Raw genomic sequence first — 24,841 nt, forward strand, 5'->3', positions numbered from 1 at the left:
GAGTTCACTCAGACTCACGTCCATCGAGTCAGTGATGCCATCCAGCCATCTCATCCTCTGTCATCCCCTTCTCCTCCTGCCCCCAATCCCTCCCGGCATCAGAGGCTTTTCCAATAAGCCAACTCTTCGCATCAGGTGGCCAAAGTACTGGAGTTTCAGCTTTAGCACCATTCCTTCCAAAGAAATCCCAGGGCTGATCTTCAGAATGGACTGGTTGGATCTCCTTGCAGTCCAAGGGACTCTCAAGAGTCTTCTCCAACACCATAGTTCAAAAGCATCAATTCTTTGGCGCTCAGCCTTCTTCACAGTCCAACTCTCACATCCATACATGACCACTGGAAAAACCATAGCCTTGACTAGACGGACCTTTGTTGGCAAAGTAATGTCTCTGCTTTTCAACATGCTGTCTAGGTTGGTCATAACTTTTCTTCCAAGGAGTAAGCGTCTTTTAATTTCATGGCTGCAGTCACCATCTGCAGTGATTTTGGAGCCTTTAATAAGGAAGAGGATACTTTCTGAGTTATTATGAGGATCTCTTGTGATTATTCACTTTAAAGTGTTCAGTGTTCAGCCTGGAAAGGGCTTAGGAAATTTTGGCCATTGCTATTAGACAAACCGCAATAGCCGAGTGGAAAGCTAGATAAACAGATGAAACATACAGACTAGGCAGAGACAAGATCAGGAATAACTAACTCTTACTGTCTCTCTCTTCTCCTTTACCCTGTTGTTTTTCTTCCCAGGATCTGACATGGTTATATATCTGTTTGTCCAAGAAGGGAGGGGCCTTGTTTTGTTTACTGCTGCGTCCCTGGCACCTAGAACACTGCCTGCCACAGAATTAGTGCTGATAAGGTCTTTCTCTTTGACCTGACCGAAGTCAGGTTCCTCTAAGCCCTCTACTCAACTAGGTTCAACCTGAAGCTTCTGTCTTGTAAAGTGAAGTTTTAGCAAGAATTCTGCGGGGCCAATTTAGCAAAATCTCCAACCCTGGATTTCTGATCACCCTCCACAACTGATCAAATTCTTCATCCTCCATCCTGAATATCTTATCACCTGGGCCTGCCTTCAGCAAGAATCTCACTAGCGTCAGTGTTCCTGCTTAGTCATTTTCCATCCACTGACCCCTAGTCTGTTCATGGGCTATAAATCTCCACTTGACTTTATTGTATTTGGAGTTGAGCCCAATCTGTCTCCCCTACTGCAAAACCCCCACTGCACTGGTCTCTCTTGAGTAGTCTTCCTTCCCGTCCTTAACAAGTACCCTGATTTTTTTTTTTTCTTTAACCATGCTCAGTGTAGTTACCAAATGAATGAACAAGTTACTATATTGATATATAGCTGTTGAAAGTCGATATGGCTGGACGCTGGCTAAATGAATGATACAGTCAGCTACAGACAGACACTGATAAATAAGTCAATGATCAATACAAATAGAAATACGTAGTGAACACATAGAAACACACAAAGAAACAGAGATGAACTGCAGGTGTGTGAGTGACATGAACACTGATGATAAGTCCATGCAGATAATATACAGATCAGTGGTTCTGAACCTGGGGTGCACATTTAAATCACCTGGAAGCTTTTCTAGACTCTACTTGTCAGGCTCGGAGAGAACCAGGGCTGGGAGTGGGACCAAGGATTTTTAAATAATCCCCCAGGTGACTTGAAGCTCACTCTGGACAGACAGACTGGGGTAGAGAATGGGGAACTGGTGTGAGTGCAGGGACGTAAACAAAGCTAGGAATCCAGGAGACAGAGCCAGAGAGGAAAGGGTACAGGCTCAGGAACAGAGCTCTCCACTGTGTAAGAAAATGAAGTCTAGAAGTAGAGAGAGGCGAGCGGTGGAAACAGGTCATAAACCTATTCCAAGCCCTTTGGGAGCGGGGAATATATGTGCAGGCCATCCTTCTGCCTGTCTTGGTCTGTGAGAAACTGGTTCAAGGTCAGCACTATGTCCATGCCTGGAGGGTTCCTCCACCTAGGCTGAACAGAAGCCTCCCTTTCTCTCCTCCTTCCCTCCTCGTTAACTCCCTGCACACACTTTGAGCAACCAGAGGATTATCTGAAGCCAAACAGCCATTCCCTGGCGATGGTCCTTAGTGTCACTAAAGTTGGAGTAGAAGAGGAGGGGCGCTAGAGAGGTCAAGCTGATGGTGGTGGTGGTTAGTGGTGGTGGCACAGAAAGGTCCAGGTCTAAAGGGGCCGAGAAATAGGGAGCCAGAGGGGCCAGCCGGCGAGGAGGGCGCGAATGAACAACAAGAGAGTCAGTTCAGTTCAGGTCAGTCGCGTCCGACTCTGCGACCTCATGGACTGCAGCACACCAGGCTTCCCTGTCCATCGCCAACTCCCGGAGTTTACGCAAACTCATGTCCATCGACTCGGTGATGCCATCCAACCATCTCATCCTCTGTCATCCCCGTCTCCTCCCGCCTTCAGTCTTTCCCAGCAGCAAGGTCTTTAAAAAAAAAAAAAAGGAGACGAAGAGGCACCGATGGGCCGGGAGCCACTGGACCGGTAACCCAGAGATGCTGGCCCACCGACGGCCGCAGGGGGGCAGCCGCGAGCACCCTCCAGCCCGGCCGCCCCGCCCCGCCCCGCCCCCCAGGAGGCTCCGCCCCCGCGGCCGGCGCCCCGCCCTGCGCGCTCGGGCAGGCTCGGGCGGAGGCAGCGGCGGCGGCGGCGGCGGCGGCAGGCACGGGCGGACGCGCTAAGGGCCGGAGTCCCGGCAGCAGGTGGGCGCGGGGAAGGCTGGCGGCGGCGGGCCGGGGACTGCCGGGCGGCGCTCGGGCCGGACGCACCGGCCTTGAGGAGCGCCATGGACTTCAACATGAAGAAGCTGGCGTCGGACGCTGGCATCTTCTTCACCCGGGCCGTGCAGGTGAGGAGGCCGTTGGCCCTGGGCCCCGCGCGGCCGGCGGGCACCCCTGTAACAGAGCCCGGGGCCGCGGGACAAGGCCCTCGCGGCCGCCGCTCCTTCCCGGGTCGCCCTAGCCCCCCACCAGCCTTCCTTCTCTTCTACGCTGCCCAGTCGAGAGAAGGAGCCCCGGGGCGGCCGACTGCACTGCCCTGTACTACCCTCTGCTTGGCCCGGGGGCCGAGGAGTGAGCTGGGCCTGCCTAGACTCAGCTGCCTGGGCGGGAGGTGTCAGCCTCCCTCTTTGCGACCTGCCGGCCGAGTTATCCCACTGCCCTCGCGCCCGCCCCGCCCCGGTGGGGTCTCTGATGATGAGAGCAAAAGGCACCAGGCGGCTCCTGCCACCCTCCCACTGGCCAGCAGTGACCCTGACTCCTGGCCGGCGTTTGGAGGCCTGAGTTCCAGGCCCAAGGACTTGTGCCCCCAGGCCCCTGAGCCCTTCTCTGAGCCTCAGTCTCCACACCTGTACAATGGGCTGTTGGAACTGATTCCCTCGGGTCCCTTTTATACGCTTGCATAGTCAGTCCGGAAGCCAGGAGGGCTGGGGTTATTATTTCCTCTCTGCTCCATGGCAGGCCTGTTACCTCCTATTTCCCCAGCCCCAGGGGAATGAGGAGAGGGCTGGGGTCTGGCTGCGTGCCCTCCTTGGGGAGCTGTACGCTGGGTGACGCTAGGATTAGAACAAGTCCTATCCATTTGGGGGCAAGGAGAGAAACTGAAGCAGCTTATCGGTGAAGACCGGGAGTCAGCTGTGGGCGTGGATGCCCCCTCTTGTGACTTTGAGAAGGGTGGGGGCTTCACCTCTCGGGGCCTCAGTTTTTCAGTCTTTTGAAAATGGCCTCAGCAACCCCTCCCTCCCAGCATGGATGTGAGTGTCCCTGGCACTCCGTGTGGATGTGCTCACTAGAGGCAAGTCACTCTTGCTGTAACGTGCCTAGTATCGCACCCGTGCAGCCTGTGACCTTGGGCCAGTCACTTCTCTGGGAGCCTGCACGTGCCCTTCTGTCCATCAGGAGTGGCACCAAGTCTGCCTCCAAGGGTGGCCGCAGGCTTGGGGCTTGGCCCAGTCACCGCACCCCGGGAACAGATCCTGTCATTTGTCCTTGCTGTGGTGGTTGGTTCTCTGGAGGAGCCCAGCCCCAGACCGTCTCTTGGAAGCCCACGTGCCCGTGTTTACTAGAAAGCACAGCATCCCGTTGAGGATGGGTGCCCCAGAGAGGGTTTGCTGCCCTGGGTTCCCAGCCCTGCTGGTGACCCCAGCCTTAGTGGGGATGCCTGCAGCCTGGAGCTCATTGGCCAGCCCCAATCCATCCAGAAGGTGGGGAGTTCGCCCCCTGTGTTGGTATGGCAACCACTTTATCTCCCGCATCTGGGAAGAACCTGATCTGCCAGTTTCCGGCTACTGTGGGGCCCTAGCACCCGATCCTGCCAGGTCTGCAGAGCCTGGGGCGTGGGGAGGCTTGGGCCCCGTGGCCTGGTCGGGGCAGGCCCACTGGGTCGCCCATACTGGCATGGGAGCCAGTGTCCAGGCCCCCTGCCTCCAGGGCGGAGGAGGGAGCTGGGAGCTTTATAAATAGAGGCTTTCTCTGGCTCCAGCCGCCCACCCACTGCTGCTGCCATCTTGCAGGGAGCAGCCTCGGACTCTGCAGTCATAAGCCTCTGAAGCCTGGGCCCTTTCTCTTGGCAAGAATGGGGCCAGGTGGCAGCCCGAAGAAAGAGGGGCTTGAAATGTGACCTGGGCAGGAGAGCCCACTCTCAGGCCAGTCGGCCCTGGGGTAGGAGTCAGCCAGAAGGGACGAAGGGTGGTTTAGTATCGATGTTTGGGCAGCTCCTCTGCGTGGGTGCCACCTTGCCAGGTGGAAGGACATGCTGGGCAAGCGCTCAGCCCTTCCAGGTACCGAGGGCACTTTGAAAGAGCCTCACCTCATCCCCACCCCGTAAGGAATAGAACCTGGGAGAAGCAGCCGGAGGCCGGATCCCTTCTGCATGCGCGATCCTAGGGTGGTCTCTCAGTCCCCGAACTGTGGAGGGGTTTGCAGAGTTGATCGCGGTGATGGGAACAGCTCAGCGAAGGGCACCCAGGCAGGGAAAGCTAAAGCATATTCGGGTAAGATGCCAGGGAGCGGGCAGTGGGCGGCAGAAGTGCTAGTACCAATGCTGTCCGTAGTACTGACTGTATTACTAGGAGCGGAGGCAGGAGTGACGATAATGAAAGCCAGGGAGGCTGCAGCATTGTTTTCATCCGAGCCAGGCAGGCAACAGTGGACGTGGGAGGGATGCCCAGGACGTTGGAAAAACCTGGTTGGACTTTGAACGTGGGTGGATGTGTAGTGTGAGGGGCAGGTGGCCAGGCGGGAAGTGCTGCCCATAACCGTGGCAAGAAGGGGAGGAGATACTGAGCGTGACGCCATCACCGGAATCAGAGCAGCTGGCCCCACTGGGCTAAGGACGTCCCTAGGTGGCTCCTGGGAGCCGAGGAGGGACCTGCAGGAGATCTTTTATTGATGATGATGACGACGTTGACACCAGTTGACATTTATCAGGCCTGTGCTGTGTGCTGACCATAGAACTAAGCACCTCCCGAATATTCTATGAGATGGTTCCTGGTATCACCATACCCCCGGTGGAAACTGAGGACCAGAGAGGTGACTTTGTCTCTGAGCCTCAGTTTTCTCATCTGGAAAATGGGGCTAGTGCCACCCCCACCCTCAAAGAGGCTGGGTGAGGGCAGGCCTGTTCAGGGCCCAGCTCTGGGAGGCCCCGGTTTGTGGAAAGTGAGGAAGAAGAGTCAGGAGAGCAGGGAGGGAGCCAGGTAGGGAGCCGTAGGCTCTGACCCCTGCCCACCTGGCCCTGCAGAGAGAAACCCAAGCCCCCATGCATAATTGATGGCTGCTGAGCTGGAGCAGCCTGAAGCCGGTGGGGCCTCCCGCTCCTTGCAGCTGGAGCTGTCCTTCGCCTCTGGGTGACTCAGGGCTGCCAGATCATCTGAGAAGGGCCTCCAGACCCCCAGCCTATGACGACCCTGACTCCAGTGCAGCCTGCCTCTTGCCTGGCCTCGGTGGCCCCTTCTGTGAAATGGGAAACTTGCCCGTGCTGAGCGCCGGGTCAGCACTGTCTGTTGTTGTCAGAGCTGATCTTGCTCCTGTGCGGTTTGTCTCTGACCATCACCCACCACGGCTGGACAGGGCCTGTAAGATCAGAAGGGCCAGGACCTGGGCTGGTTTCTAGCTGTTCTATGTGGCCCCCATGGCCTCAGCCAGCTCGGAAGGGGGACCCTGTGACATCCTGGTCTCTCCCTGGCTTCAGGGCGGGGCTGCCGAGCTTCCTGGGCCTGGGCGTGCCCAGCAGTTGGCTCGGATGAGTTGGCACTGCTCCCCATGTACCATGCCAGTCAGCAGAGGCATCCTCCATCCCACTCCTCTCCCTTCCCATCAGATCTTTACAGCATCAGCCCTTACACTGGGCACCGAACTCCCTGCCAGATCCTTACCTTCATATCTTACCCACATCTTTTTTATTGCCTTCTCACAACCTACGAGGGAGATGCTATTCCTTATTATTCCCATTTTCAGCTTCAGAAATTGATGCTCAGAGAGACAAAGCCGCTTGGCCCAGGTCACACTGCTCATCAGAACTGAGACTTGAATCATGTTCCTCTGGTTCTGGAACCTGGGTTCTTCCCACTCACTCCCCCAGGACCCCTTCCCCGGGGCTCCCAGCTGCCCTGGCGCCTGCTGATCACCCCAGACCTTGCTCTGTGCCCCTTGTGTCCCTGAGCGCTCGTTACCAAGTGCTTTTCTCCAGAGTCAGGCTGGGAGGACCCTCAGTGATGGCCTACCAGCTGCTCCTTAAGTTGTGTTTGATTTTGTACAGGTGTGCATTTGGGGGGCAGGGGGTGTCTGTATCTTTCATTGGATTTCTGAAACAAACTGGGATCTGCCGGCTCTGGCCCAACCATCTCATGTCACAGAGGAGCAAGCTGAGGCCCAGGGCAGGGTTGCAGTTTGATCGGGGTCCCAGAGCGGATGGGCTAGACTGGTTCCTGGACCAGAGGGCCTGAGTTCCAGCCAGGCAGGAGGGGTAGATGGGTGGGGCAGGGCTGGTCCTCCCCTCCCCCCTGCTGAGTCTTCCACCCCTGGGTGCTCCCCCCCCCCACCCTCCGCCCACAGTTCACAGAGGAGAAATTTGGCCAGGCAGAGAAGACCGAGCTTGACGCCCACTTTGAGAGCCTCCTGGCCCGGGCAGACAGCACCAAGAACTGGACCGAGAAGATCTTGAGGCAGACAGAGGTGCTGCTGCAGCCCAACCCCAGTAAGTGGACATGGCCCAGCCCTGGGCAAGGGGCAGGGCGCCGCGGGTAGGGGTCCAGCTGCGGAGGCTGTGCAGGTGGGCCTGGGCAGCAGGCTGGACTTGCGTTAGACTCTTGGGGCTTAAGGCTGCTGTCGGTGGCATGGGAAGGGGGAGTGGTCCCCATTAAAAACAGCAGTCTGGGTGTTGGGCTCCACAATGCACTCACTCTCTGGGACGTGGAAATGCAAGTTTTGCACCGAGGAGTTGAAGCCTGGAAACTAAAACATCCCTGGGAGAAGAGGCAGGAGAAACGGGAGACTAGTCACTGGGGAGCAGGCAGCGAGGGTCAGGGACGAAGGCCCGTCCAGGGTCGCACGAGAGCACAGGGCAGGCCCCGCAGCTGCAGGGGAACCTGTCCTGGGGTCTGGAGACGCGTCTGCCTGTATATCTGCTCTTAGCTAAGACGGTGTGCTCAGAGTTTCCTGGGTCTGGCCAGAGCACTGTTCGCACGTGTGGTGTGTGCACGCGTGCTAAGTCGCTCAGTCATGTCTGACTCTTTGGACCCTGTAGACTGTAGCCCACCAGGCTCTTCTGTCCGGGGGGGGGGTTCTCCAGGCAAGAATCCTGGAGTGGATTGCCATGCCCTCCTCAGGGGGATCTTCCACACCCGGGGATCGAACCCGTGGTTCTTAGGTCTCCTGCATTGGCAGGCGGGTTCTTCACCACTAGCGCCCCCTGTGTGTCACTCTCTGTGAGTCCATATTCTAAGGAGGGGGACGTGGAAGGCCCGCCACCGCAGCTGGGTGACCTCAGGCAGGTACTCCACGTCTCTGGGCCGTGGCTTCTCCTTCCCTGTGAGGGGTTTCACAGGGTCAAGAGCCCGTCTCACAGGGTGGGGAATCAGCATGAGAATGTCCTGCTAGTCACCAGGCTGGGCGCCCCTGTGGGCCGGTGCTGGACTGGCCTTGGGCTCCTCCAGAAGGGCCCCGGGGCTTAGGCTGCTCTCTCCCACAGGTGCCCGAGTGGAGGAGTTCCTGTACGAGAAGCTGGACAGGAAGGTGCCCTCGCGGGTCACCAACGGGGAGCTGCTGGCGCAGTACATGGCCGAGGCGGCCAGTGAGCTGGGGCCCACCACCCCCTATGGTGAGCCGGTCCCCGCGGCTGGGCGGGCCCCCAGTCTCTGGCCCTGACCTCCCTCCCTCCTTTCCTTCCTTTCTCTGGTCTTGCATTTACACGTGTGCTGCCTGGATTCATCCTCCTTGCAAATACCTCAGTCAACAGAGGTGACAAAGGTGAAAAATAGAAGCCTCCTGGGACTTCCCTGGTAGTCCAGTGGCTAAGACTCCATACTTCCAGTGCAGTGGGCCTGGGTTCTGTCCCTGGTCAGGGAACTAAGACCCTGTAGACCACATGGCACCCCCCCTCCAAAAAAAAAGAGCCTCCTTTACCCACCTTTAGTTTGTATGCATTTTTTAATGGGATTGTATTATCTTATGTGTGCGATTCCACAACCTGATTTTTAAACTTGGTGTTGCTTCACGGGTTATCTGTTCACAATAGCACTTAAAAGAGCCGCTTCAGTCTTTGCTTTTTATTGAAGTTTTATTGAGGTACAATTTATGTACTGTAAAGCACACTTGCTTTAAGTGTGTAATTTGGTGATTTTTAGTATATTTACAGAATTGTACAAACATCCCTCAATCCGGTTTATTTTAAATTTTTTAATTAATTAATTCTGAATTAGAATGCAGTTGACGTACAGTGCTATGTTAGCTTCAGGTATACAGCGCAGTAATGCTGTCATATACACGGATACATGCTCCTTTTCAAAGTCTTTTCACTTTGGGTTATTCCAAAATATTGAGTATAGTTCCCTGTGCGCTACAGCTGGCCTTGCTGGTTATCTGTTTTATAAGTAGTAGTGTGTATGTGTTAATCCCAACCTAATTTACCCCTCATTCCCGCCCCCCGCCACACGTCCCAGTTTCTCCTTTGGTAACCATGTTTGTTTTCTATGTTTGTGAAGTCCGTTTCTGTTTTAGAAGTTCATTTGTATCATTTTTTAAGATTCCACGTTGGTGTGGTATCATAATACTTGTCTTTCTCTGCCCAGTATGACAATCTCTGGGTCCATCCATGTTGCAACAAATGGCACTATTTCATTCTTTTTTTTTTTTTAATGGCTGAGTGATGTTCCATTGTATATATTTATCACATCTTTTTATCCATTCGTCCCTTGACAGACATTTAGGTTGCTTCCATGTCTTGGCTACTGTAAATAGTGCCACGATGAACATCGGGGTGCAGGCAGCTTTTCCGATTACTGTTTTCTCCAAGTATATACATGCCCAGGAGTGGGATTGCAGGATCATATGGTAGCTCTGTTTTTACTTTCTGAGGGCGCCTCCATACTGTCCTCCAGAGTGGCTGTGCCAGCTTACATTTCCACCAGCAGTGTAGGAGGGTCCCTTTTTCTCCACACCCTCTCCAGCGTTTATTATTTGTAGATTTTTGATGATGGCCATTCTGACTGGTGTGAGGTCATACCTCACTGTAGTTTTGATTTGCATTTCTCTAATTGCAATGGTGAGCATCTTTTCGTGTGTCTTTTGGCCATCTGTATGTCTTAATCGATGTGTCTGTTTAAATCTGCCCATTTTCCACTGGATTGTTGGTTTTGATGATGTTACGCCTCATGAGCTGTTTGTACATCTGGATTGCTGTTTTGTTACTATTCTCCCTGTATCTCAGGTCTTTTTTGTTTGATCCTCTTTCACTGACTTCTTTTGAGTTAAAAAGAGATTTTCCAGTGTAACATTCTGATTTCTTTGCTCCTTTTTTTCTTTAACTTAAAACATTTTTCTTAGTGGTTTTAAAACTTGAATCACAACATGCGCTTTAACGTAACACAGTCTACTTGAGAGTAATGCTAACTGAATTCCAGTCAAATATAGAAGCTTTGCTCCAGGATAACTCCCTTTCCTCCCTCTTCCTCTATGCTCACATTGTCATACATACTATGTCTCAACAATACAGTTTTATAATTACTGTTTTATGCGATTGTCTTTTAAGTCAGTTAAGAAAAGAGGGAAAAACACACCGTCTTTTGTGTGTGTCTGTCTAGTCACCTTTACTGCAGCCCTGTATCCCTTTATGTGGATTCACACTACCCCCGAGTGTCGTCTCACTGGTATGTGAAGTTTTTCCTCCGTGGCAGGTCTGCCAGCAGTGAATTCTTGTAGCCTTTGTCTAACTGGGAATGTCTTTATGTTCACTTTTGGAGGGCAGTTTTGCGGTGTCTAGAATTCTTGGACGAGAGTTTTTTCCTTTCATCACTTTGAGTATATTCTCTCACTATCTGACCTCCCTTGTGTCTGATAAGAAGTCGGTTCAAATCTGCCGTTGAACCCTTCTAGTGATTTTATTTTTTTTTTCATATCAGTTGTTAAACTTTTCAACTCTAGCATTTTCACTTTTTTAAAATTTTAATCTCTTGATTGACATTTCTTATTTGAGAAGTCATTGTCATCATACTTAAATCTCTTTAAAAAAGTTTTAATTGGAGGATGATTGCTTTACAATGTTGTATGAATCTTAAATCTTTAACCATGGTTCTATTTTTTATTTTTTGATTGAAGTATAGTTGATTTTAATATGTGTTTGTTTCTGGTATATGGCATAGTGATTCAGTATTTTTGCAGATTATATTCCATTATAGGTTCTTATAAAGTAATGGCTGTGATTCCCTGTGCTGTGTGGTATATGCTGTTGCTTATCTATTTCATATACAGTAGTTTTATCCTATACCAGAATTCATCCCTCCCTACCATTGTGGTTTTGGTGGTTTTTGTTTTTTCTTTTCCACTTATTTGTAATAGCTGCTTAAAAATCTTGTCTGCTAAATCTAATATCTGGGCCTCCTAGGAGACAGTGTCTGTTGATTGCTTTTCTTTCCCTGTGTATTGACTGTGCTTTCCTATTTCTTTGCGTGTCTTATAATTCTTCTTGGGTTATTAGTGCTGTTTGTTTCTTTAGAGACGTACCTGAGCTAATTGTTTCGAGTCTGTGTTCTTTGCTGTATGCAGCTACTGATGTCTCTGCTTATTTTTCTACTTATTCTTTTTACTTTTAAGCCTAGCTTCCTAAGGGTTGCTTCCAGGTCAGCACATGTTGGTGGGCAGCTAATGATTCATCAGAAGTCATGCTTAGACATCTTGCACCATTAAGGCTTTGCCGATGAATTTATGAGTGGACTGGGGAATACACTCAAGTTCAAGCAGTTTATATGTGTGCCTAGCTTTTACTTCATGAATGTGCAAAGCCTCCCACTAGCCAAGAATGATTTGGTAGCTGGGGCTCTCTCCTATGCCTCCCATGCATGCTACACACAGGCACGGCCTTCTAGACCAGCAGAGCTGTCTGGAGTGTATCAAGGCTCACTGTGGCCGTCTCATCTCCCCGATCTCCTGTTAAATTTCTGGCAGGTCTGCTGCTTATTCCAGCCAGTCCTCCAGCTTCATGTTAGCTGTGATGTTGGCCTTTCCTGATTATTTGCCATTAAGATCATTACTGCTTATGACCATGTCTTGTGGGTTTTTCTGTGTTCCAGCCAAAATCAAGTCCTCCCACTCCAGCAGCTTCAGGGCTCACCCCACCCTGATAGAGGGGCACACCACAGAGCTTGGAGAGAGGGGAGCACGTCCAGGCTAAAAAGCCACCATCTCCATGGTTCTTACCAAGGTCCTGTAGTTCTGGAGTAAATGCTTCTCAATTTGTTACTTGCCTTTGGTCAATTTCCAGAGTCCAGAAATGATTGCTTTTGACAACTGTGTCCAGTTTTGTTTTGTTTTTGAAGGAGATAGATAAATAGGTAAGTTTTTGGTTTTTGCCATACTGCGTAGGACCAAACCTACGGCCCCTGTAGTGGAAGTGGAGTCTTGGCCATTGGGCCCCCAGGGAAGGCCCTGTGTCCTTCCTGGGGGGAGGGTTTGCTGAGCCCCTCCCTCTGCCAGTCCCAGCCCCCTTCTTTCTAACGGCTGAGAAGTGTTCTGGTTTTGGGGGGTCCCAGTATTTACTGGTCAGTGGGTATGTGGATATACAGATTTTCTCCCATTTTCCCAGGCCAGTCATTTCTGCTCTTGCCTCTCAGAACATCTCTCTCAGAGCTCTCTCCTCCCTCCTGGGAGCCAGAGCGGAGTTCAGCCTGCCTCCTCACCCCCGACTCTGCTTCTCAGGGAAGACGCTGATCAAGGTGGCGGAAGCGGAAAAGCGCCTGGGAGCGGCCGAGAGAGATTTCATCCACACGGCCTCCATCAACTTCCTCACGCCCCTGCGCAACTTCCTGGAAGGGGACTGGAAGACGATTTCGGTGAGGAGCCTGGGGCTGCATGCCTCCTGGGGACCCTGGCTGCCCTCTCCTCAGAGCCGCGGAACCCAGCCCGGACCCCGCAGCCCTTAGGGCCTCCCCAGACGTGGCTCTTGTGGACCGAGTGGCCTGGAGTGTTTGACCTCGCCTGTCCAGGCCTCAGTTTCCCTGTCTTGGCCAGATGGTCCTATGGGCTGGTCCCGCTGGGGCCGGGGGTCTCCCATGGCAGCCGTGGGGCTCACGTCCCTGATTCCCCCCAACCCTGCCCCACAACAGAAGGAGAGGCGGCTCCTGCAGAACCGGCGTCTAGACCTGGATGCCTCCAAAGCACGGCTCAAGAAGGCCAAGGCTGCTGAAGCCAAAGCCACGGTAGGCGTCCTGCTGGGCCGGAGCGGGCGGAGGCTCCGGGTGGAGGCTCGTGATGTTTGGCATGACCTCCCTCCCCGTCGAAGCCTGGCTGGGGGGCACTGCTCGGGGCAGACCACGTCAGATCATGCCCGTCTGCTCCCACCTCCGACAGAACCCTGCCGACCCAGAGCTCTGGGTTCCCAGGGCAGACACTGGGTTGAGGAGTGGGTGGTGGGTAGACCCACGACACCCTCACCTGAGCTCAGGGCAGCCCGCAGCCCTCCCAGATAGACAGCCAGTTGGCTTCTCGCATGCCCCCCGCGCTGCCCTCCTTGGATGCTCAGCTCTGTTCCCGGCTCTGCCCGGGCATGGCTCTGCTACTAACCGCGCCCCCCCCTTTGCCGCCGCTCCAGCGCTGTTCCCCGGGCGCCCCGTCCTGTCCTCAGGCTCCATTGCGCTGGTGTGGAGGTCCCAGAGCTGGGCTGCTCGCCCGCCCAGGGGCAGGTCTTGGGGCCCTTCAGAGAGCCCCACGTCGCTGGATGGAGCTGGGGCTATCTTGGCTCCCCTTCTGCTCAGCCAGGCCGATGGGATGGAGCGTGGCACACGGTGACCAGGGCGAGGCCAGGGTTTGGGAGAGCTGGGCCCCAGGGGCCCGGGCTGCTCGGGGTGCAGGGGCTGCAAGGCCGCCTCACACCCCGAGGTGGGAACTCCTGTGGTCAGGTCTGGAACACACCAGGGACACTGGCACCTGCGCCCGGCGCGGCCCTCAGCCAGGGAAAGCCAGGTCCCCCTGCTGCCCAAGAGTTAGTTATAGCCCCTGGCCCTCCTCGCATTCCCCTCCCTTTGTGTGGCCCCCGGGGGCCACAGAGCCTGGTCAGTACCCCTGGCAAGAGCTGTGGCGCCTCACCCGGGTGTGTGGAGTCCAGACCGGAGGCAGAGCCTTAGCCACCGGCGTTGGGTTGGGCTTAGGTAGGATGAGCTGTGGCTGCCTGAGCCCACCTTGGTGGGACAGGCTCCCCACCCCTCAGGGCCGGGCAGCTGTCTAGAGTCCCTTGGCTAGGACAGGCCTTCCTCTGTCCGCCAGGCCAGGGAGCGCTTCCTTCATCACCGGAGCGGCACAACCTCCGGTCCGGCTGGTTGGCCCAGACCAGCTCCGAGTGTGTGGCTTTTAGCAGGACGCCCCCTCCCAACCTGGGCCCTGGTACAGCATCCCAGGGGGCTCCAGCCCAGCAGGGCACCCCCCGCCCCACCCACCCGCCACCCCTCAGCAGCCACACTCCAGTCAGGACTCCCGCCTGCCTGCGCTGTGGACTCACTAACTCTTTGTTTTTGTTCCTTGCCGTTCTGCTTTGGGTAACTTGGCTCAGTGTGAGGGAGATGTGAGTATACCTGTCCCACGTGCTGTGCTGCTTCTGGTTTGCCCACCTTGGCCTGGGGCCCTCGGGGCCGGGCCAGGCTGGGCCGGCCGGGCCAGGGAGGGCCGTCCTCCGGGCCTTTTGCAAAGCAGCTGGTCTCCCACCGGGGCCTCCACCATGTGTAGCCTCTGGTCTGGGGGGACGCCAGGCGTTGGAGCCTGTTGAGTCAGCTTTTTGCAAATGTCAACCGCCTGTCACTCTGTCCATCCATGCATCCATCTGTCCATCCTCATGTCGGGGGAGGGGCCTGGTTCTTGCTGCAGGAAGGAGAGATGATGGGGTGTGTGCGGAGGTGTGGATGGAGCAAGCTGGGTGGGGTAGGGGCGGGCCCTGCCTGGAGAATGGTGGGTCTAACTGGGGCCTCGGAGTGAGATGAGGCTGGCCCGGGGAAGAGGGGCCTGAGGACTGCCGGGGGCGAATGGGTCTGTGTCCTGCCCGAGGTTCCAGGCTGTCCCCTCCTCGGCATCTGTTCTCCCAGGCTCCCCAGTGTGTCCACCCTCTTGGTCTTTGTCCCAACCCACTGAGACCCTCACTCAGCCTGCCTCCTGTGCAGGTTGTTGGCGTGGGGAGAAGGAGGTCCGTGTTACCTGTCCGTAGCCTCCTGTCCATGGGGTTGGGGTGGGGGTGCTCCTGGCATCTCCCTGGGGGAGACTCTAGGGCGGCCTCCCGGCCTGGCCCCCGCCCCACATGACTCCCCCCTCCCCCGTGAACTCTGTTCCCCGCCAGACGGTGCCTGACTTTCAGGAGACTAGACCGCGTAATTACATTCTCTCGGCCAGCGCCTCCGCGGTAAGCGCCCCCGCCCGCGCCCCGGCTCCCCCCTCCCTGCCCCCATCCCCAGCACCCGGGGCCTGATGCCAGTCAGGAGAACAGCAGGCAGAGGGTCAGGCAGGGGCCGCCTGGGCCCTGTGCCCTCGCCCCTCTCTGCCCAACGCTGAAGGTGAGCCTGGCCCGCTGCCCCACGCAGCCTGGTGGACTCCGGGGGCCCCGAGAGTCCACCCACCCCCACTCAGCACCCACCTCTGAGAGCCAGGTGCCCCCTGCACCCAGAGGACAGGAAAGAGGTCCCAGCCTGGCCTGCCGGGAGGTCACAGACCCTTGGACAGGACTCGGGGACAACGCTGTCGGTCCAGCGGCCCCCAGAGCACATCGGCTAGGTGTCAGGAGGCGCCCAGAGGCCTTGAGATGGAGCAGGGCCCCGTGGGAAGGTAGACCCGGCGGGGAGGGGGTAGGGGAAGAGCAGCCCGGGGCTAGGCCCCCAACGTGGGGGAATGAGACCCCCGAGGTGGGGGAACGGGCGTGTCCCGAGCTGGCCCCTCTGAAGCTGAACATGAAGGCAGCGGTGGGTGGGTGGGCAGGTGGGACTGGGATTTAAGAGGGTGGGCTGGGCGGGGCAGGGCGGGGTCAGGAGGACTTTGAACGTCTGGTATCTTTTTTTCCTACAGCTTGTTGAGATCTTGGTGTTTACTGTTTAGTTGGGGAAATAGGCAGAGGACACCTGTCCCGTCATGCCTGTCGAAACCAGTGCTGGGCCTTTCTCTGCCTCTCTCTGTCCCTCCTTTCCCCGTGGGTGACATCCTCCTGCACCACCCGCCTCCCCGCGGGCCTCTCCATCTGTCATAAGCATGTTGCTGTGTGTGTGTGTGCGCGCGCACACGCGCGGTCCCTTGTCCCCTGGGGGCGTTAACCGCCCTGTAGTGCCCTGGCCCCCTGTGGCTGGCTCGCCCACGTGTGTTCACGTGGAGGTCACTTCCCGTGTTGTGCATTCTGCCGAACGGTGCTGGGGTGGGGACGCCTCTGTCCCAGCCAGGCTGGCCTGGGTTTTGCTCTCTGTGCCCCCCAGGCCCTGTGTTAGGGTAGCAGCGGGCCGGAGGAACGGGCCTCCTAAGCCATGGTGGGGGGAGGGGGGTCTTTCTTCTTTAGACTCTGGAGGACACTTGCCGCCCCCCTTCCTGGGCCGAGTGGAAGGAGGACTATCCAGGAGGGTGGAGACGGCCCTGTTTTTTTCTTGTGCCTTTGAACCCCAGTCTGACTCTGGCACGAGGCTGCCTTTCTCTGCCGAAGGACGGAAAGGTTCAGTGACTGGTCTAGGGTCACACGGTCCTGCCTCCCAGCCCAGCAGCCTCAGCAGAGCGTCAGGGTGGGGTGGGGGACGCTCGGTCTCCCTGGAGACCCCAGTCCGAGCCTGGGGGCTTGCCTGTAGGAGAAACCCAAGCAGGACTTCCCAGCTGGCTGTCCCCCCTCCCCGCATGTGGCATGTGGGACTGGATGGACTGTGACGTCAGAGCCCCCCTCCCTCTCACACCAGGCCTCCCCCCAGCCTCAGCTCCTGGTGGGATTGTGGGGAGGACATTGGGAAGCGTGGGGGGTAGGAAGAGGTTGCGGCGGGGGGGGTCTCGGGAGCTGGGGCAGGGGCCTGGGCTCTGGGGTACAGCCATCCCCCACCTCCCTTCCCCTCCCCTGCTGACCGCTGCCCCCTCCCTCCCCTGCTGACCGGTCCTGTTGTGGTCTCTGCAGCTCTGGAATGATGAGGTGGACAAGGTGAGTCGGGGCTCAGGGAAGAAGTGGGGTGGGGAATGGGAGTCCAGGCTCGCCTGCTGTCATCGGGGGCAGGTCTGCATCTAGTTCTGAGCTCTGCCCTGCAGCCGCTGGGGCCATGGTAAGGGGCGGTCACTTCCCTCCGCCCTGCAGCACACCGTGGGCCCTCCAGAGGCCAAAGCAACTGTTGGTTCAATTTGTCCCTGCTGGGTGGTGGCCTCAGATGGACAAATGCATGAGTGTGAAAGGCCAAGGAGGGCGCCCGAGGCTCTATCTGTCCACCCAGCAACTGGCCTCCTCTGGGGGGTTCCCAGGCTGGGCTAAGGCTTCTCCAGGGGGTCAGGGCCCCAGGCCTGAAGTCAGGGGTGAGAGGTGAACCCCTGCCCCAATGTCTGCATCCTGGGGTGGGGGTGTGGGGAAGTCCATCTACCACAGAAGGGAAGAGGAGACAGCTCCCGGGCGGCTCCGGGGGCGGGAGGAGTCTGGTGGGAGGCCGGCTGGGGGCCATTCTTGCCCTCGTGCTCATCCCTGGCCCTTCCTAGGCTGAGCAGGAGCTCCGAGTGGCCCAGACGGAGTTTGACCGGCAGGCGGAAGTGACCCGGCTCCTGCTGGAGGGGATCAGCAGCACCCATGTGAGTCCTGTCCTGTTTCCTCTTTCTTTTGTCCCATCGTCTTTGCCACCCGTGTGTCGGACACCACGACTCTTTAAGATCACGTTGAGGCAGCTAGTGAACCTGGGTGGGGCAGAGCCCACGGTCCTAAAGGTCCCAAAGCAGGGGGTACGGCCCCCTCCCCCGCAGAGAGCAAGAGGCCTGGGCAGAAAATGCTGGATGCCAGGGTCTGTAGAGCATGGGGTGGGGAGTGGGCCGCTTCGTCCACCCGCGGGCGCCAGGTCAGCCACTGCCTCTTCCCTGCAGGTGAACCACCTTCGCTGCCTGCATGAGTTCGTCGAGTCTCAGACCACGTACTATGCCCAGTGCTACCGCCACATGCTGGACCTCCAGAAGCAGCTGGGCAGGTGCCCACCGGGGACCCATGGCTCCCAGCTACCCCGAGCTCAGAAAGCCCCCGTTGACACCCAGGGTGGGGTGGAGGGCTGCTGACCGTGGTGGGGCATCACCCTCACCTCTGGGCCTGGGCACTTCATCAGGAGGACAGTAAGGGGTGGCTGGCCTTAGGGACCTTGGGTGCAGGTTCTGGGGTGGGGTGGGGGGTTGTGGGGACGGCAGGGGCGTCTCACTTCCCCTTGTTTCCCTCTTCACGCCGCCAGCTCCCAGGGAGCCATGTAAGTAGCGAGGTAGTCTTGCCTCCGCGGCCGTGGGCGTGACCGGTGTTTTGTGGGGCATGTGGGCACCTCCCCTCAACAAGAGGGTGGCTCTGGAGTGCTGAGACAGGCCCCCCCGACTCTCCTCTCCAGATTCCCAGGCACCTTCGTGGGCACCACCGAGCCCACCTCCCCAACCCTCAGCAGTACCTCACCCACCACCGCCGCAGCCACGATGCCCATGGGGCCCTCTGTGGCCGACCTGGCCCCTCCAGGGGAGGCTGCTCTCCGCCTGGAGGAGGTGGCCCCACCGGCCAGCGGAACCCGGAAAGCCCGCGTTCTCTATGACTACGAGGCAGCAGACAGCAGTGAGCTGGCCTTGCTCGCCGATGAGGTGGGCCTGGAAGCCACAGGGATGGGTTGGTGGTCAGGGGGCACAGGCTGGCTTAGGGGGCCAAGGCACCGGAGCTGGGGGCATGGGGTCTGAGGACCCTGAATCACGGGCTCCCCGCCTCTGAGGGGTCTGGGGGGTGGGGGGACAGAGGCAGCTCCAGCTCTGAGGAGGCAGGCTCTCTGATCCGTCTCCATAGAGCAGCTCAGAGGGCGCCCACCACTGGAGGCACAGGGCCCCCTGCGTAGCCGGGGCATGACCCTCCTCCTCTGTCATCCCCTTCAGCTCATCACTGTCTATAGCCTGCCTGGCATGGACCCCGACTGGCTCATTGGCGAGAGAGGCAACAAGAAGGGCAAGGTCCCCGTCACCTACTTGGAACTGCTCAGCTGAGCAAGCCCCCTCCCCCAGGCCCTGCCCTCTGCCCCGGGCGGGGGGAATGGGTGCAGCCCCGCCTCGTGTCTGTTGGTGACCCAGCTGCTCAGCGTGGGGAGGCTCACCCCAGCCCCATCCTGCCCCTTGGCCGTCCAGCTGCGAGGGGCCCCAGAGGCTGAATGATCCCGGCTCCTCCCCCGGCCTGCTTCTGACCTGTTTCTGGAGCCCCCCCACCCCTGCCTGCGTCCCTGAGCCCCCCAGCTCTCTAGCTCCTGCTCAGGAGGGCGGGCCTGGCTGCAGCAGCTGCGTTCAGTGCCCCGGCCCATGGAGGGGGTCAGTGCAAGACGGGCTGAGGATGCCCTGGGGCGCACCCTTGGCCAGAGAGAGTACCTGCCTTTTAGTTGCCAAAAGCAGCAAAGGAGGCGAGGTAGGCAGGCAGGCAGGTCTGTGGCGGGCCAGGGACAGGGGTGCAGTGCCCCAGGGATGCGCTGCAGCGGAGGGGAGCCTGGCCGGAGCAGCAGCTCTCCGGTGCTAGCCCTCCCCTCCCAGCCCTATTGCTAGAGCCAAGTCTAGTGGCTGCCGCCTGCACTCTCCACACTCACTTTTTAACAGATCTTTTTACTCTGCCTGTCTGCTTGCTCTCTAGCCAATGACCAATAATAAACCATCCTTCGTGTGCATGTTGCCTGGGCTCTGGTCACGTCGCGGGCCTCACAGGCGGGAAGGGGAAGAGGAGGCGACACGCTACCACACCGCGCCCTCCTTCTAGGGGAGGAAGTGATGGGTCCCTCCTCCCTCCCAGGGCACCCGTGCTGCTCCTCAGGAAGGGGATGCTGGTCTGCTGCAGCTGCGTCACTGACGTTTTTCCTGAGAAAAACCTACCTGAACTGGGGCAGAGTGAACTGTAAAATGTGCATGACGGTTTACACTTGGGTAACTGACAGCGCTTCCCAGGGACCCGGCATTGAGCGCAGCACGTTCATGCCTGTTCTCGTGTCCTCCCAGACAAGCGAGGAAGAAATCAGGGTCACCTCCTCGAGGTTCCGTAACTGCCAAGTGGCCATGCAGGGACTGTAGCCCAGGTTAGTCTAGTTCCCGAAACTTCCCAAGTGATAGCTTCGTTCCACGAGCCAGGTTGCAGAATGAGGCTTGCAGCTGGGCCAAGAACTCTGTGATTAAGTCCCAAGGGGGCCAGAGGCCACCCCACTCAGGGCCCTCTAAAAAGAGGGGAGGCACAGAGCTACAGACAGGAGCAGGGCTTCAGGAAAGGCTCTAACCCAGTGATCAACTCAGCCAGCTGGTAAATGGAGGTGGGGGGTGGGGGCCAAGACCTGGGTAGAAGGAAGACCTGAGTGTCCACCCAGTACCCCCCAGTCCACTCTGGGCCCCTGGACAAGTGGGGCAGAGCAATGCTCTGAGGGCTGGTTAGTCCTTGGGCTCGGAAGGTATACCCACACAGTTGTGTATAAACAGTATTTTAATATTTGTATAAATAGACCACAGTATTACCAAAAACTGCAAGAACAGAGTGTGGAAAAACAGACTCTCAAACCCGTGCACACAGCCTCCTGGTTGCACGTGGCATTGGCTCCCCGCCTCTCCCCTGGCCAGGGTCAAGTGCTGTGGGGAATGCTTGAGGAGAGGAATATGCCTCTTTAGGGGCACTCTGAATGTGAGACTGAGCGCAGCAGACTCACGGCTCCCCACCCCTGCTGTTGACCTCTTGATCTGTTACAAAAATAACGCTGGGGTGGTGGCTGGAGTTGCGGCGATTCTGTGGAGGGTGACGAGCTGCTCTCGGGCCCAGACAGGCCATCTGCCAGCAGTACCCCTCACTCCCCAGGCCTGCCATGCAGGCTGGTGCAGAGTGTAGGCAGCAGCAGGCAGGTGCCCTATCTTTGCACGTGTCGGACAAAGGCCTGCACCAGCTGGATCAGAGGCTCCTGACTCTCGGGGCTGACCTTGGACAGAGAGGTGGACTTGCCCTGAGGCGAGGGAAGAACGCCAGCAGCAGGGGAGCTGGGGGCTCCCCGGCGGAAGTAGCGGGAGAGGCTGGAGAGGAGAGTGCTCTGCAAGAGAAGAAGCACCTGATGAGGCCCTGTGGCCGCCCTGGCAGTGGGGGAGCGGGGACCTCTGGGTCGCCCCAGCAGGCAGGGCCCTCCACCCCTCCTACCAACTCCGAGCTGAGCTCCTGCTTCATCCGCTGCTTGTCCCGGGGGTGTACAGCCGGGTCCCGAAGGTAACGCATCGCCTGGGAGATGAGCAGGTAGAAGCAGTTCTCCATGGTGAACATCAGGAGCGACCTGGAGGGGAGGCGGATGTGGGCGCTGCTGCAGAGGCCATGTGGGCTGGGCGCACCAAGTGTCGGACCCAGGAGAGCCAGCCCAAGACCACCCCAGCCCCCAACCAAGGTCCAGAAGGAGGGCTTTCTCACTTCAGAGTTCTGGTCCCTTCCACTTGTGTGCTGAGCCCCACAGCCTGGGTGAGAGGCTCCTTTTTCTTGTCCAGCTGGAAGAGAAACGGGGGTTAAAAAAGGTGGTAGTAACAACTCCAAACATCTTCTCATTTCACAGGACCTACACTAGGCGATTTTATCAGCTACTCGTTAACTCTCACTAGTTCCTACAGGTCAGCTCAGGCTGGGTACACAGACCCAAGGTGGTGGTTAAGCAGTGGAAAGCTGGGAGGAAGGCCTGGGGTGAGGGGTCAGACAATACCCAACTTACCTCTCCAAGCATGTTCAGAGCCACATTCACGGTGGCCAGAAGGGTCCCGAAGGAGGGGGCCCCTTCGGAGTCAAAAGTAGGAGTGGTGAAGCTCAGGGCAAACAGGAAGCTGTACTCAGCAAGGTCCAGGGACTGAAAAGCAAGATGAGACTGATGGAGGGCAAGAACCCCAGGCACCTCTGGGCCCAGAGAAGGGCCCCGGTGGCTCTGTGGAGGCTAGGGGCACGGGGTGGGGTACCTGATCCAGCAGAACCTGGCACACGTCAGGGGTGAAACGGCGCAGGGCGGCCAGGGTCCTGCTGAGGATCCTCAGGAGGCCGTACTGGACGGTGCGCAAGGCCCGCTGCTCTGAGGCCTCCGTGTCGGGAGTGGGCTGCTTGGAGGAGGAGCAGGAGGGGGCAGCCGGAGCAGCTGCGGGTGGCCGCTGAGCTCGGGGGGTGACGGCTGAGGGGATGCCCTCCCCATTTTTGTTCTGGCAGGGGGAGGAGAGATAACAGAGCGCTGGAGCATGGCGGAGCTGGGGCGAGGCCGCCGGGCAGGCCGCACGCAGGGGCTGGCTCACCTGCAGGTAGTGCTGCAGCACCTTGCGGCTGTGCAGGAGGGAGGTGCAGGCCTGGCACAGGTAGCCGAGGTTCACCTGCGGCGACAGGAGGGTGAGGGGAGCCACGGGGCGGCCCCAGGCAGCTGACCAGACCCACCCCGTGGGGTGCTACCAGAAACCACGTGCTTCTCCCGCGTGCCCCCACCTCCTGCGACCTCCAGCCCCAAACCTCACAGCCACCAAGCACACTCAACCAGACTCCTGGGTCAACAGATGCCTGGACGGTTTCCGAGACCCAGCTAGATACCAGGCACGGTATAAAGTCCTAAGTAAATAAGTTAGACGGGGACAGTTTTCCTGTCTTCTAGAGAAAGAAAACAGTGAGATGAAGGCGAGAAGTGAAGTGACCTGGCCAAGGTCACACAGGCACAGGCCTGACTTGAGCCTGTGCTCCTCCCCGCCTGCTCCTCCAGCTGGCCCTGTTTCAGTCCTGCACTAAGGGATGTGAGCCAGGATCTATGCCAGAGCCCAGGTTCTCACCCTGTGAGGCTGGCCTATGCTATGGAGGGAAAACTTCGCTGCGGAGGAAATAAGGTAAACCCAAACCTGTGCTACCAAAGAAAACAGCCACGTTCCAGGAACAGGCCTGCCCTTCACACCCTGACCCGTTCTCCCTGAAGCACCCTCCAAAAAGCTGGTCTCAGGCCGCACCTGGACATCCCGCATGAGCTGAGGCAGGTGGAAGTGCCACTCCTTCCTGAAGCTGGAGAGCTGCAGGAGGAAGCCCACGGTGTGGTCGGCCTCCTCCAGGCACGCCAGACTCTGCACCGTCCTCACTGCGTTGAGGCACTGGGGGGGCGGGGGGAACACAGGAAAGGGTGGGGTGACTCAGCCCTGCTGCGTCTGCTCCCGCCCTCCTGCAGGAAGGGGAGTCCTGGGCCCTCAAACGCTGAGGCAACAGCGTGACAGGAGGCTAGATGAAGATGCTGCTGTCTGAGCTGATCCTAGACCATCCCCCTTCCCCCACGGGGCCTGTCAGCCAGCAGTCCTCACGGCACCTCAGAAGTAGGGGCACCCACACTCAGTTCTGAGGAGCCCAGATGCCCTTGAACCCCAAGTCCTGACCCCAAAGATGCCAGCAGCCCCTCACCTGTAAGGTCCGCTCCTGGTGAACCCCAACGAAGTCCAGGGCCTCGGTCAGGAAGTTGTAGCGCAGGGTTTTGAGGAGCCGCTCCATCAAGGACATGGAGAGACGGTAGACGCCGGGCCAAGAGGGGGCGTCCAGGGACTTCCGAGAGGTGCCGGGCGTCTGAGACACAAGCAGCAGACAGGATCATGACCCGGGCCCAGGAACCAGCTGACAGGGACCTTGGGGCCTCCCTGCAACCCGGCAGCTAAGAAGCCTGGCTCCTTTGAGGAGAAAAGCTCCTGGAAGGGGCGCCAGCAGGGCCAGAGCGGGTCTGAGGTCAGGCGTTACGCAGAAAGAGCACCAGACGGAGATACGAGAAGCCGAGGCTCCGGGTTCAGGCTGGGCACTAACTAACTGCATGAGCTTCTCTCACTAGCAGTCAGTGCAGGGGTGGGGAAGCTTCTGTATTCTCAGTGCCTTAACCAGGCCCCTCAAGAAAGCAACTTCCAGGCCCAGTGACAGCACCAAGGGGCCTGGGGAGGCAGGGCAGGTCCCTGGCACTCACCTGCACTGTCCCGTTGGTACTGAGCTGGTACACACTCAGCAGAGGCAAACAAATGCTCTGGGTGATGCCAGCTCCGGCCACAGCCGTGGCCCCCTGCAAGGGAAAGATGTAGGATGAAAAAAAAAAAAAAGAAAGATGTAGGATGAGACGGACGCTGTCACTGCAGCGGCCCGCCCCGGGACAGGGTGGGGGCTCTCAGGCTGGGAGAGGTCCGGGCGGCATAAGCACCCACCGGCACAAGACCAGCCACTCCTCTGCCTGCGCCTACCTGCTGGGTGCGGGCCAGCGTGAGGAGCAGGTGCAGCGCCGCCTCGGTGAAGTGCAGGTTCTGTTTCACGCGAAGGCTCACCTCCAAGGTGGTGAAGAGGGTCGGCAGGATGGGGAGCCGGCGGGTCACCTGCAGCCACGAGTCCCCGTCCTCATCCACCTCACACAGCTCCTTGGCCAGGTGCAGGCCCAGGACACAGACCTGCTGGGCCCGGGGGGCAGAGATGGTGAGAGGGAAGGAGGTGGTGCCAGGGGAGGCGGAGAGGCACAGGTCGCCTACGCCATGTGGGGCCAAAGTGAGCTCCCCTCTAACCGCACGATTGCTCTCACCTCCCAAATGGTCCCTCCTTCTCTCCAGATCCTCTCTACTCTGTTCTTCAGCCCAGTGGCTTTTCACACTTAATGGCCATGAGCCACCCAGAGTAATCCGTACTGCGCTGCAGTATACGCATATTTACGAGTTTTCATTAAAGAGTACCTACCTTTATCCCCTGCAAAGTAAGCTATTTTCTTCTACATTTTATTCTAGTTTATTTAGAAAATGCTGGTTATAACCAAATGAGCCAAGATTCATGAATCGGTCCTGACCCACAGCTTGAAAAACACTCTTCTACACGATTAATACATCTAGCAGGCTTTCTAACATACAAATCTCATCATTTTTCTCCCTTACTTAAAATCCTTCCGTGGTTTTCTGTTTCACTTAGCACC

The 24,841-nt window shown here is 57.7% G+C and overlaps 2 protein-coding genes across 5 annotated transcripts in view; one reads left to right on the plus strand and one right to left on the minus strand.

Moving 5' to 3' along the window:
• Positions 1 to 2,619: 2,619 nt before the first annotated feature.
• On the plus strand, positions 2,620 to 19,582 carry SH3GLB2 (SH3 domain containing GRB2 like, endophilin B2). Of its 4 annotated transcripts, none has more exons than XM_069582260.1 (12): positions 2,648 to 2,881; positions 7,086 to 7,227; positions 8,221 to 8,349; positions 12,441 to 12,574; positions 12,848 to 12,940; positions 15,061 to 15,123; positions 16,258 to 16,407; positions 16,852 to 16,875; positions 17,415 to 17,504; positions 17,790 to 17,890; positions 18,290 to 18,530; positions 18,813 to 19,582. In XM_069582260.1, exons 1-12 carry the CDS (start codon positions 2,819 to 2,821, stop codon positions 18,918 to 18,920), a joined length of 1,338 nt encoding a protein of 445 aa, XP_069438361.1. In that variant the 5' UTR covers positions 2,648 to 2,818; the 3' UTR covers positions 18,921 to 19,582. The 4 variants fall into 4 exon arrangements, with proteins under 4 accessions (XP_069438364.1, XP_069438361.1, XP_069438362.1 ...); XM_069582259.2 differs by lacking the exon at positions 2,648 to 2,881 and adding an exon at positions 4,866 to 4,998; XM_069582263.1 differs by lacking the exon at positions 16,258 to 16,407 and having other exon boundaries at positions 2,620 to 2,881.
• A 779-nt stretch (positions 19,583 to 20,361) lies between these two features.
• The window catches only part of NUP188 (nucleoporin 188), a 41,905-nt gene continuing 37,425 nt past the window's right edge, over positions 20,362 to 24,841 (minus strand). Inside the window, exons 35-44 of the mRNA XM_069582206.1 lie at positions 24,132 to 24,332; positions 23,864 to 23,956; positions 23,320 to 23,478; positions 22,881 to 23,018; positions 22,191 to 22,265; positions 21,867 to 22,100; positions 21,629 to 21,760; positions 21,337 to 21,410; positions 21,076 to 21,205; positions 20,362 to 20,971 (exon numbers count right to left, since the gene is read on the minus strand). Of these exons, the coding sequence (XP_069438307.1) occupies positions 20,795 to 20,971; positions 21,076 to 21,205; positions 21,337 to 21,410; positions 21,629 to 21,760; positions 21,867 to 22,100; positions 22,191 to 22,265; positions 22,881 to 23,018; positions 23,320 to 23,478; positions 23,864 to 23,956; positions 24,132 to 24,332 (1,413 nt within the window). The 3' untranslated portion in view covers positions 20,362 to 20,794. The remainder of the gene's footprint in view (positions 20,972 to 21,075; positions 21,206 to 21,336; positions 21,411 to 21,628; positions 21,761 to 21,866; positions 22,101 to 22,190; positions 22,266 to 22,880; positions 23,019 to 23,319; positions 23,479 to 23,863; positions 23,957 to 24,131; positions 24,333 to 24,841) is intronic.

This window comes from Ovis canadensis, chromosome 3 (assembly GCF_042477335.2).
Source record: "Ovis canadensis isolate MfBH-ARS-UI-01 breed Bighorn chromosome 3, ARS-UI_OviCan_v2, whole genome shotgun sequence".
Taxonomy (NCBI): domain Eukaryota; kingdom Metazoa; phylum Chordata; class Mammalia; order Artiodactyla; family Bovidae; genus Ovis; species Ovis canadensis.